Source organism: Apteryx mantelli, chromosome 11, assembly GCF_036417845.1.
Source record: "Apteryx mantelli isolate bAptMan1 chromosome 11, bAptMan1.hap1, whole genome shotgun sequence".
In the NCBI taxonomy this organism is placed as follows: Eukaryota; Metazoa; Chordata; class Aves; order Apterygiformes; family Apterygidae; genus Apteryx; species Apteryx mantelli.
The window spans coordinates 10,126,822-10,138,936 of NC_089988.1; the positions used below are offsets into that span (position 1 = coordinate 10,126,822).

The 12,115-nt window shown below is 50.6% G+C and overlaps 1 protein-coding gene across 1 annotated transcript; it reads left to right on the forward strand.

The window, feature by feature from the left end:
• The first annotated feature begins 9,620 nt into the window (after positions 1 to 9,620).
• Positions 9,621 to 10,556, forward strand: LOC136993115 (olfactory receptor 14A16-like). Its single transcript, XM_067303127.1, has one exon. It carries the CDS (start codon positions 9,621 to 9,623, stop codon positions 10,554 to 10,556), a length of 936 nt encoding a protein of 311 aa, XP_067159228.1.
• Positions 10,557 to 12,115: the final 1,559 nt, after the last annotated feature.

Here is a 12,115-nt window from a genome sequence, read left to right on the forward strand (position 1 = left end):
GAGTAGGCAGAGGAAGAGAGGACAGAGAGGCAGAAGAAGAGAGAGGAGACTTGTCAATTTAAATACAGTAGTTTATCAAAACCAGGTTTCTACATTCAGAGTGTTAACAGGAAATGTATCGTGTTGAATAACATGTACATGTATATAAACATGTAAACTCACATAGAGTAATTTCTGTAGTGCATACATATGGTGCTGCCAATAAAAGAGAAAGAAAATAGTCATTAGAATTGATAAAGAATGCTTGAAGTTCTGAAAACGAAGACTTTTTTCAGTTCTTGCAAGGAGCTATTTTTTGTATAGATTTCAGCCAATGACGAAAACTTTACATTCAGGCCCTTATAGACACATACAGTGGCCACTGCTGCCTGAGATGCCCTGTGTAGCTGTGTTCCCGTGTGGTGCCAGGAAATGTGACGCAGGAACTGTGGGAGCCTTTTTGGAGCATTAGCTGTTCAGCAGGAGAAGCATCTCAAAAACCTCTCAGTGGGACAACTTTTTCTTTCCATTGACTAGAAAGGGAAGTCCAGACGACTGGGTTAGCCAGAGACATCTGCACTGAAGGGGTCTGGCATTGAGCAAGTTAATTCCCATCCCTGTTGTCACCTAAAATGGAGTCGCGCTTCATGACAGTGCAGGGAATGAAAAGGGTTTGTGGCTAGATGTTTGGGGAATCCTTTAAGATGTCAGTGTAACAGAGGTATGTTGAGATTGGTGCAATTTTGGCCATTGATAAATGGAATATTTAATTGAAGCTGATCAGGCTGCTTCCCTCTATCAGTTGTGAGAGCTCAGCACCTCATGGTGTGACTCGCCGTGTGCAAACATCAAGGAATGTCAAGGAAAATCCTGGGCAGGGAGTGGTTTGAAGGGCGCTGGACTTGTGTGAGACACAAAAATATTATTTTTATAGTGTGGACCCTATTATAAAAGAAATCTTTAGAAACTGTCAATAAAAATGAAAGAAGAAAGAAATTAGATAAATTATCTAAAGCAAAAAAAAAGTTTTGTTACACTTTACAGCATTTGAAACTTCTTTGTGTTCTTATTTTATTATTCTTATTATCACTGTGATCTTATTTTCTTTTTTTACTTTTCTTTTTTTTGTTTAGTTCTTTTTTGATACACTGGCCTTTTGGGAAAATTCTTCTTCTTTCTTCTTTCTTCTTTCCTTTTTTCTTTTTTTTTTTTTTAAGGGGAAGTCATTTTCAGAGCTGGGGTGGGATGCAGTCACAGGGTCATGAGCAGCTGGTGCCAATGCAGGTGCCCCGGTCCCCTCTGCACAGACTCCCTCTGCAGCTCCGAGGGGCTCTGGACTCCCGCAGGTCCCCTGTGAGAGCTGCCAGGCCCAGACAGGTCCCTCAGAGACACCGGGGCCTCTCCAAGGACCACTAGGTGCTTGTGGTTGGACCTCGGAGCTTTGCCTGGAAAGCTGAAGAACTGTTTTCAAAAACAGGAGCACACTTTCCTCAGCTCAAACAATTGGCTCATTTTAATGTCAATGTTTTCCTATGATGAAAGAGTGGAAATCTTCAGGAAGGGTATGAATCTGAGGAGAAGAAATATCATTCTGCCCTTGACCTTCTGTTTCCACTGCTCTGTCTAATGAATGTGAATGTAATCTCAGTGCTCTCACATATTTCCACATGTCCTGATTAAATTGGTCATTTCTGAAGTCATCTTTGCATCAGACTCTCTGGACATATGCACTTCCCATAGTTTCCCAGTTTTCCTCCTCCCCTTGCTCTTTATTCACTCAGGTACCTCTCAGCTCTCCAGGTGCTGCTCTGAGCTGCTGGAAGTTTGAAGCTTGCCTTATCTTTCAGCAGTGTCCTTGTCTCTTTAGCCAGCTCCTTTGTTGTGTTTCTTGTCTATCCTTTCCTATCTATCTGTGGAAAACATTTCAAGGAAGGTTATGTCTTGTGGGCAGTGGATCTCACTGGAGGTAGCTTGGACTTGACATACAGCTGATGAGTGTCTGGTATCTTTTATTAAACTGTTCCAAATAATAATTTGTTTGCTTGCAATTAAGAAAAAAACCCTTCTGTGTCTGTTTGCAGCTAGTTCTTGAAGGAAAGCAGGTGGGAATTAGTGCACATGAGCTGTAACATTCAGCTACAGACTTGAGTGGCAAAAGGTTGGATTTTCACCAGAGTGATGTGAAGTCCCCAGTGGCTGATGAGGGCAATGGCAGGGCTGGGGAGCTGGGGAGGAAGGTTCTCCATACAGTTCTCCTATCAAAAATACTGCTTTGCCTACATGTCCTGACTTCATTAGGAGACACTGTGGGTCAATATCAGTTGGAGAATGTGGGTATGACTTATTCTGCAAACTGAAGAATCAAGAAAGCTTAAGAAGCAGACATCTTTCTTTTTCAGGTGCTCATTGAAATCTTCCTAATTTCAATACACTCCTGCAAACTTTCCAATTAACCACAGAAGAATTGATGAACTGTAGAAAATTATGGAAAGAGGCATGGCTCCTTCGGGGTTTTTTTGCATTTTAATGACCCTCCGTGCCCACAAACCTCAGATGCAGAGAAGAGACTGAAGAAACCTCTCAAGAAGCAAATCCCAAGTTTCTTGGAGCGTTAATGGGTCCCATTGAGGGCCATAATCAACAAAGTCTCCCCAGGGGCTGATTAGAGCCGAAAGTTGGAGCTCCTGATTGCAGGTAGGCAAAGGCAATGTGAGGGTGGCTGTGATGCCAAGTCAACCTTGATGTGTGTTATCAAGCAGAATGGCCAGGCACTGACAGCCAGCCCCTGGGTAGGGTGGTGCTTTCCATCACACATTGCTCAGGGCTCTTCCTGTGGGCAGTGTGAGGGTGGGGGTGCACAAGGCTAAGTGCAGGAGCATGATATGGCACCTGGTGGGCTCCCAAGGGACAAGGAGGCAGCAAGGCCACAGTGCTTTAAGGAAACAGTGTCTTCTCAGGGGCCTCAGTGTCAGAGACACCAGCCATAGCCAAGAGGACAAAACCTAGCTGTGTTGGGAGCTTTCAGCCTTGGCAGTGCCCTCGGTCATCTCCACCACAGGCTGTCCTATGCTTTCCCACACCTGTGCCTCTTTCCCTGCAGGCTGTACACACCCAAGCTGTTTCCCCACCTTGCTCTCACCCTGCGATCTCCCCACCTCTCCTGATGTCTTCCTGTCCTCACTTGCTTTTCCTTGAAACACAAAGCCAGGGGCTGATCACAGACTCCCTCTGGGTGACCTGTAGCACCTCAGCTCTACCCTACGAGTGACATTCTTTTGACCTGAAGTCCAGTCTGAACCTCTCAAGATGCAGTTTGTGGATCTTTCCCCTTCGCATGCTGTTTCCCGATACTAAGAAAGGCTCCATCATCTCTGAAACTACCCTTCAAGCAGTCACAGTCTATTACTCTACTGTCCTTTGCCTCCACTTCAGCAGGCTAAGGAAAACCAGGTCCCTCAACCTCTCCTCATGAATGTGTTTATTTCCACTTAGGCACAGTACTTGACACTTTTCTTGGAAATCTTCATGAGGTATCTGTTGTCCAAATCAAAAAAAAAAAAGAAAAGAAAAAAAAACCCAAACCAACCAACTAACAAACAAAACAAACCACACCAGCGTCAATGAGTTCAGGATGAGCAGGGGTGGGGCGGGCTGTATGGGATAGCATCAGGGTGATAAAAGGGACAGAGTTAGAAGACATGGGGAAAAAAAACAAGGCAATTCAAAGTGAAGCCACGGATTGATCAGGGCTGTCTTGGGGATTCCTGCCAAGAGGCCCTGCTTCTGAATGATTCTGACTGGAGGAGGACAAGAAGGCTGGCCTGCTTCCACCTTCACAGGGCACCTGTGTGCTTTCCCTGACATCCACAGGAGAAGAATCATGCACTCCTTCAGGGTGGAAGGGACCTCAGGAGGTCTCTAGCCCAATCTCCTTGCTCACAGCAGGGTCAGCTCTGGGGTCAGAGCAGGTTGCTCTGGGCTTCATCCAGTTTGGTGTTGGAAACCTCCAAGGCAGGACACTGCACAGCCTCTCTGGGCAACCACTTCCAATGCTTGACCATCCTTGTAGAGGAAAAGCTTTTCCTTATCTCCTGCAGGAACGTCTTTTCTTCCAACTTATGCCCATTGTCTCTTGTCCTCCCACCATGCACCCTGGTGAAGAGCCTGCCTCCATCTTCTTGAGGACCTCCTTGTAGCCATTGGAAGGGTGCTATGAGATCCCACCAAAGCCATCTCTTCTCCAAGTTGAAACAGACCCATTTCCTCACAGAGCAAGTGCTCCAGTACCTTGACTATTGTGAGGGCCCTCAGCCAAACTCGTTCCCACTTATCAACCTCTTTCTTTTCCTGGAAATCCAAACCTGGATGCAGGGTTCTAGATGTGGTCTAATGAATACTGACTTGAATTTCATGAGGTTCCTGGCAGCCCATTCCTCCTGCCTCTCTAGGTCCCTCTGAATGGCAGCCCTCAAGCATATGAGTACCCCCCACACCCACACCTCCAGTTAGGGATCATCTACAGGCATGATGAGTGTTGCGTCCTCAGTGTAACCAATACAGATGATAAACAGGACAAGCTCCTGGAGAGATCAGTGGTGCTCCACTTCTCCCTGGCCTCCAGGAAGAGTACTACCCATCCACCACTGCCCTCTCAGCCTCTGGTCCTCCAAGCAGCTTTTTACCCATCCAGTTGTCTACTCTTCTAGACTGTAACGTTCTAACATGCATGCAAGAATATTATGAGAGACAGTGTCAAACACCTTGCTAAAGTCCAGGAAAAACACATTTACTCTTCTGCATCCACAAATAGATTTTTTCTTAATCATAGAAGTCAATCAGGTTGTTTAGGCAGAATTTACCTGGATAAATGCATGCTAACTGTTCCCAGGCACCTTCTTCTCCTTCATGTGCACAGAAATTTTATCTGGGAGGGTTCGCTCCATGACTCATTCCTCACCAAAGGGAGGCTGAACTGCCTGCAGCTCCCCAGCTTGCCCTTGTGGCCTTTTGGGAAGATGGATGTAACTATTGCCTTTCTCCTACTATCCCATCCCTGATCCATTCCTCCTTGTTTGAAATTTCCAGATACAAGAAAGCATCACCCACATCGGCCCATCTGGCAGCTGTGCAAAGAAGTTGTCCTTGATGCCCTCCAGAAACCTCGTGGCCTGCTTGCACTCTGCTGTTTGCCCTTCCAGTTCATGTCAGGGGGATTAACATCCCCCCAACAAGAACCAGGGCCTGTGATCCGCAGACTTGCTCAGGTTGCTTAAAGGAGACTGCATCCACCTCCTCACCCTCATTAGGTGGTCTGTAGCTCCCACCATGATGTCACCCCTACTGTGATGCTCACCCACAAGCACTCACCCAAACCCTTGCCTCTCCCAAGGAAGAGCTCCACACATCCAAGCTGCCCCTTCCCACAAAAGGCATCCTCCCTCCTCCTCTTCCCTGACAGTCCCTCCTGAAGAGCTTGTACCCTACCAGCACAGCCCTCCAGTCGTGTGAATGGTCTCAACACATCTCAGTTATTCCAATGATGTTGCAGTCCTGTGAAAGCTTGTGCTCCTGCCTGTGACCCAGGCTACATGCATTTGCATATATTTGGGTGGTAGAGCCTCAGCTGTGGCTCACAGAGCACACTGGTCGTGATGAAACCTGTTACCAAGAGCCAAGCGCACCATGTGTACAATGTTCTGACTTCGAAGCAGACACATGCTGGCATGGATAGTAAGTGGCAATGTAATGGTGAAAGGAGGTTCCCACTAAGAGAGCAAAGCCTGCAGTGCCCAAGGCCAAGGAGAAACAGAGCTGAGCTGTGCCGAAATGGCAGGAGAGGGGTTGGCTGCCTGAGCTGACTGTGCAGCAGGTTGGTGCCCTGTGACAGAGGTGAAGCAATCTCCAGGCAGGACAAGGTGCCACTGAAGAAGTCCCTGGAGCTGGACACCCTGTGATCCAGGCACCCTTTGGTCATCATTAGCCCAGTCCCTGTTCATATTACCTGGGGTTGAGAAGAGGTTCAGGAGGAGGAAAGCTAGAAGGTTTTAAGGGTGCAGAGACTAGAGCAGAGACCTTGGTGTGCTGTGTGGACTGTTTATGAAGCACGCTTGAATGCAGACAGTACAAACTTTGCCTGAAGGCAGTGGCAGGATCCACTTGTTTGGGCACAGGTGGGAAACCTGAGTTGCCCTGGGGCACTTGCCCAGCAACCACTACAAAGGGGCCTGGTTCTCCTAGAGGTCCCATGTTCTGTCTGCTAGAAACACATGGATGTCCTGGACACACCAGGCATCTGACAGGGCCCTGCAGGCCTATTTCTATGTCACTGAATCAAGTGCCTGCACTGAATGACATCAGCTGTTTGCACTATTGAGATCTGCATGTTTCTCAGCTTCCTAGTGAGTGGAGCTCTGGTAGCAGTTGGCATCTAGTATCATTGCAGGTGGCCAAAGAAATTCCCCACCTGGCCCCCAACTCATGCTCTGGAAGGATATGGGTCTCCCAGCTGCTCAATGAGAGCAAGTAGACACTGGCACATGCCTTAAACCACCTCTGTCTCTTCCAATGTCACCAGGTGTTTGTGTGTGACCAGCTGACTGCCACCCTCCATCTCCAGTGATTAAAATGGGAGCATAGACCAAGATCTTGCATGCAGGCATCCATACTGTGCTCACTTCTGCCTGGGCAAGGGGAATCTCAACTCCTGTGTGCTTTTTGTGGAGCTCACGGGAAGGATCTGAATCCTATGTCAGCCCAGGGTCTTCTAAAGCACCCTGAGAAGCCCAGACTGACACACCCGAATCAACATGGGACAATGAGCTCTGTTCTTGTTCCCATCTAGGTGTCCTGCCTAGCTAAGAGATGGGAACAGGGGCTTCCTGAGTGGGACATTTCCACCTCTTGTAGATAACCATCCTCTGATGAGATAAATTGCAATGCTGGAATCAGTCCTCATTCAGTGTTTAGAGAGGGACCATCAGTGATTATTTTAGTTTATTGGAGTGAACATTTCCCAGGAGGAGGGAGCACAAGGGACAGAAAAAGTCACGCCTTCAGCTTCGCCTCTGCTCCTGAGTGGGGCCAGGCTCTTCGGACAGAGGGAACTCGTGGCAAACTGGCAGCACTGCCCAGAGACTGCTGTGTGCAGGAGCAGCTCCCCTGCAAAGAGCAGCAGGGCTCTGGGCACTGTCTGCTGCTGCTGCCAGAAGATGAGAGAAGACAGGGACAAGTGAAAGGCAGTGTGGAGTGGGAGGAGAGAGGAGAGCTCCTTGTGGGAGAAATCTTCACAGCTCCTGACATGGTAAGTCTCTGGCTGCAGGGCAATGCTACTGATGTTCCTGGAGGGGTCTTCTGAACCCATCCCATCCCATCACTGATAGGACTTTTAGCTTCTCTCTCCTGGCTTCTCCAGTGCAGAGGAGGGGGAGGTGCTTCAGAGCAGGGATTCTCTACCATATCATCTCAGAGACAGGGCATCCTATTACCTTCTGCCAAGGAAGCTGCAGGGGTGTGAAGCTGGGGTTTGCACACAGGTCTGCCCAGGGCTGTAATTCGGAGCAGTGATTCTGCGCCCCAGGGTGCTGCATTCCTAACTAAGTGACTCTGTCGCCTGCGAGGGTCAGCACTCAGCCTGCCCGGGGAGCTCCCCACGGCACTGCCAGGAGAAGCTCTGGGTGGGAGGAGAGAGCCCGTCAGGGCAGGTTGAGTGTGCTGTGGAGAGGGTGGTGCGTGGGTCAGGGCTGCTCATAGCTCTAGCTCATGCACAGGACATTTCCGAGGGGACTTTTCAAAAGGAAAGTGAAGGCAGGGATTTCCTGAAAGAGAAGCCAGTTTCCCGAGATGGTGCTTTGTATTTCCTACCACCTGTCAAGGGGAAAATGGAAATGGAAGGGGAGCTGTCAGGCTTGGACAACAGACCGAGACTCATGAACAGTTTCCAGGAGCAGCCAACGTGTCTGCTAGGAACTTCTGAAAGTCCCTTCCTTAGACCCCTTAGTCTATAGACAGCACCAGCTTCCCCTTTGCTGGCCTCATCTGGGTTTGTCTGACCTGCTCCTTAGCACCTGCAAACATGGGGATGGCCCTGGGCAGTGCCCTGCTACTGGGAGGTTTCTTCAGGGCAGACCTGAGCTCCCTGAGGGAGGTGTCGGCACTGCAGGGCCTGACCATGACTTGCTCAACTCCATCCACCCATAATGTTTCTGGTTGCACTTCCCTCTCACTGCCTGCCCATCTCTGCTGCCTGGAGCTGTCCCTGCTGGCAGCTGTTTCTCAGTCCCAATGTCTTTTCCTGGTCAGTGCTCACAGACCCCCTCCCACCCTCTGTGTGCTCATTTCTGCCCTCCACACACCTCCCACAGGCAGGGTCCTGTCCAGGGGCATCTCTGTGCTTGCAGGTTCTAAGGAACAGGTCAGGCAAACCCTCCCGAGGCCAAGAAGGTGATGGTGGTGCTGTCTGTAGGCTGAGGTGGGGATGAAGGGACTTGCTGAGGTTTCTCTCAGAACTTCCGGGGGTGTTCAGCTGCAGTTAAGACACCAGCCCTGTGTGTCCTGCATGGTGTTCCCTTCCTGGCAGTGAGAAGCCCCAATCCCCTTCCAGCCTGTGAGGCTCCTGGCAATGCATTTCATCAGGTTGGGGAATGAGCTGACTCTCCTTCTAGGAAAGTCCAACTTTAGGACCCTTGACTGCTTCTCGGGGCTGTGCTGTCAAGCTGCAAGCTGCCCTCCAGAAAAGCACAGCTTCCCTGGAGCATTTCTGTAAGATCTGAGAGTCCTTGGTCTGGTCATGTGAGTCAGAAACCTTGTCACACTCTTCATCACTCTCTCCATCTCGGGGCTGACAGTGAAGAATATGGAAATCTTCACTCTGACACTGAACTCCTTCACTCCCAGCTCAGTCTCGTTTCTTTCTTAGAGGAACTTGTGCGTGTGGTTGTCCTTCCTCTGAGTGAGGTGCAAGTGCAGGGCAGTGAGGGGCAAGATTTATGGACAGACCAGGTCCTGTGACCCTGTTCAAAGTGAAAGAGAGTCCTTTTTTGCTCTTGGGATGCACAAGGGCTCATGCTGAGAGCAATTGAACTGCCAAAGATTTCTGCCCCCCCAAAGAATGCTCCCCCGGTGAGAAGGAGGCATCTAAAATACAGATATATATGGAGGGGGGGGGGTTAAACCATCATATATATCCTCAGACTCCTCCACTGATCATTTTGCTGAGAAAAATGGGTTTCCAAATGTTGAACAGCCCTTCCACATACGCGGTGGACATAATCTGCTGCAGGATGTATACATCAGAGCTAGTCACTTCCTATTCTCTCTGCAGTGCCTGCAGGAAGGGCGCAGGTGGCAAACTGGCATGAGGATATTCATTGAGACAGAGACATCTAGAAAGGGTCAGGTCACCCCCTGCCTTCACTGAACTGCTTCTCTGCCTTGCTGGAGTGGGAGTTGGTGTGACTGATTTAGATACAGACACCTCTGTTCTGTGTAAACAGAGCTGCAGAAAGGGAGCTGAGCGAAGGTGAAGGGCGGAGGAAAGGTGGGGGTTTCTATGAGAACCAGAGTGGGTTTGGCTCACAGAAGCCTGCTCTAACTTGCCACTGTCTTTTCCTCCTTGGACAGTCCCCCATGCCCAGTGGGAGCCAATGTCCAACAGCAGCTCCCTCACCGAGTTCCTCCTCCTGGCATTTGCAGACACACGGGAGCTGCAGCTCTTGCACTTCTCGCTCTTCCTGGGCATCTACCTGGCTGCCCTCATGGGCAATGGCCTCATCATCACAGCCATAGCCTGCGACCACCGCCTCCACACCCCCATGTACTTCTTCCTCCTCAACCTCTCTGTTCTGGACCTTGGCTCCATCTCTGTCACTGTCCCCAAATCCATGGCCAATTCCCTGTGGGACACCAAAGCCATTTCCTACTCAGGATGTGCTGTGCAGGTGTTTTTCTTCCTTTTTTTATTTGCAGCAGAGTTTTATCTCCTCACTGTCATGGCCTATGACCGCTACGTTGCCATCTGCAGACCCCTGCACTATGGGACCCTCATGGACAGCAGAGCTTGTGTCAAAATGGCAGCAGTTGCCTGGGCCAGTGGTTTTTTTAACGCTGTTGTGCACACTGCTGACACATTTTCCATACCACTCTGCCAAGGCAACACAGTGGACCAGTTCTTCTGTGAAGTTCCCCCGCTCCTTAAGCTCTCCTGCTCAGACTCCTACCTCAGGGAAGTTGGGCTTATTGTGGTTAGTCTTTGTTTAATCTTTGGGTTTTTCATTTTCATTGTGCTGTCCTACGTGCAGATCTTCACTGCTGTGCTGAGGATCCCCTCTGAGCAGGGACGACACAAAGCCTTTTCCATGTGCCTCCCTCACCTGGCCGTGGTCTCCCTGTTCATCAGCACTGTCATCTTTGCCTACTTGAAGCCCCCCTCTATCTCCTCCCCAGCTCTGGATCTGGTGCTGTCTGTTCTGTATGCGGTGGTGCCTCCAGCAGTGAACCCCCTCATCTACAGCATGAGGAACAAGGAGCTCAAAGATGCCCTGAAGAAACTGGTTCAATTGGTGCTGTTTCAGCAGCAATAAGCTGCCCATCTCTCCTCACAAGTGATTTCCAAGCCATTTCAGGCAACATTTGTGTCTGGGGCATTCTATCTGTGATAGACAGATATCTGTGATAAGTGTGTTTGTACACAAATGTCTGAATTCATCTCTCTTCTTCAGAGGCACAAAGCCCTTCTGTTTCACCCAGAGGCTTTGTGTAAATCTGCTGACCACTGTGTCAGAGCTGGCCTCCCTTGCAGCATCTCTGTAATAAAAGGGGATCTCCTCAGCACAGTGCCTGAAGTTTGGGCTCTTCTTCCCAAGCTGGAGTCAAGAATGTGCTCAGGGGATTGCACTCGAAAAGGCCCCGTGGCCGTGCCTGGGTTTTCCATGGTGTAAGGAGGATGCGCTCATAGGGTGATGTGTTAGGGTGCCCAGTGGGTGCCCAGTGCCCCTGGAGAGGGTGCATGGTCAAGTGGTCTCTGCCGGGCACTGTCCCACATATCACTAGGTTGCTCACAGATGCCCATCCTTCTGGAAGGGAGTATGGAGCCACACGGAGAGAAGAGGGGATCTCCAGGGCAGTGTGTGCCTGGGACGGGCAGTGAGTGGAGACTCTGAAAACCAAGTGGAGTCACCCAAAGCAAAGGGCCAAACTGAGGAACGTACCAAATCTCAGGAGAGGGAATGGGCTGGGTCTAATGACACCTCTGAACACATCATGAACAATGTGAAATGCCCTGCGATCGCTCCAGGCATCTTCCACATACAGAGACCCTGGGGAGGGGGGTGTCAGGTGCAATGATGCTGGGCCAACTGGGCCAGCCCTGACCAGCAGGGCCATTGTGGAGTCACTCCGTGGCCCCACAGCCCACTTGCCCTGCAGAGCAGCACTGCCAGTCCGAATCCCTGCAGGGAGTACAGGGGAGGGCTGCAGGAATGGCCAGGCAGGCCAGCACGGACACACAGACCTGGGGAAAGGCCCTTTGGGGAGCAGGGACATCCCTTGAGAAAAGCAAAGGGGCAATTGATTGCTTCTGTGGGGGGGAATAAATAAAACCTGTTTTTATGTGTGTCAGCTCAGGGCAGGCTGCTCTGTCACTGGAGCTGTCTGAGGAGCCCCAGGGCCAGGACCCTTGTGCTGTGCTGGGGAGAGGGGCTGCCCAGAGGGGTTGCAGGTAGCCAGGTTTAAGGATCTCCTGGTGATGAGAGAAGTGGAGACATGGAGTGACTGGCCTCCATTTCCTTGTACCATTGCTGGCCTCCAGCTCGGGAGCTGATGGGGAGGCTGACACCCCTCTCTTCCCCCCAGGACCTGCTGTGCCCTTCAGAGGGTCTGGGGCTGTGGAGTGAGTGCCCAGAGCTCTGAAGCCCCCTGTAACAGGTACTGCTGCTGGGCCACCACCAGCATGGGCTGCTCTGCTGGGTGAGCTGGGGAGAGGGCAGGGGAGGTGGGGAGAGCAGGGGAGGGTCTGGGCTGGTCTGGAAAGGGCCCAGGAGAGGAAAAATGCCAGCAGGCAGCTACTGCGTGTCAATGGCAGTGTGAGAGCACACAGCCATGTGCTTGCAGGGCAAATGCAGGTCTCCTGGCAAAGGCACCA

Excerpts from the sequence above, each read along its gene's own strand:
- LOC136993115 (XM_067303127.1), top strand. The coding sequence starts at position 9,621 with ATGTCCAACAGCAGCTCCCTCACCGAGTTCCTCCTCCTGGCATTTGCA.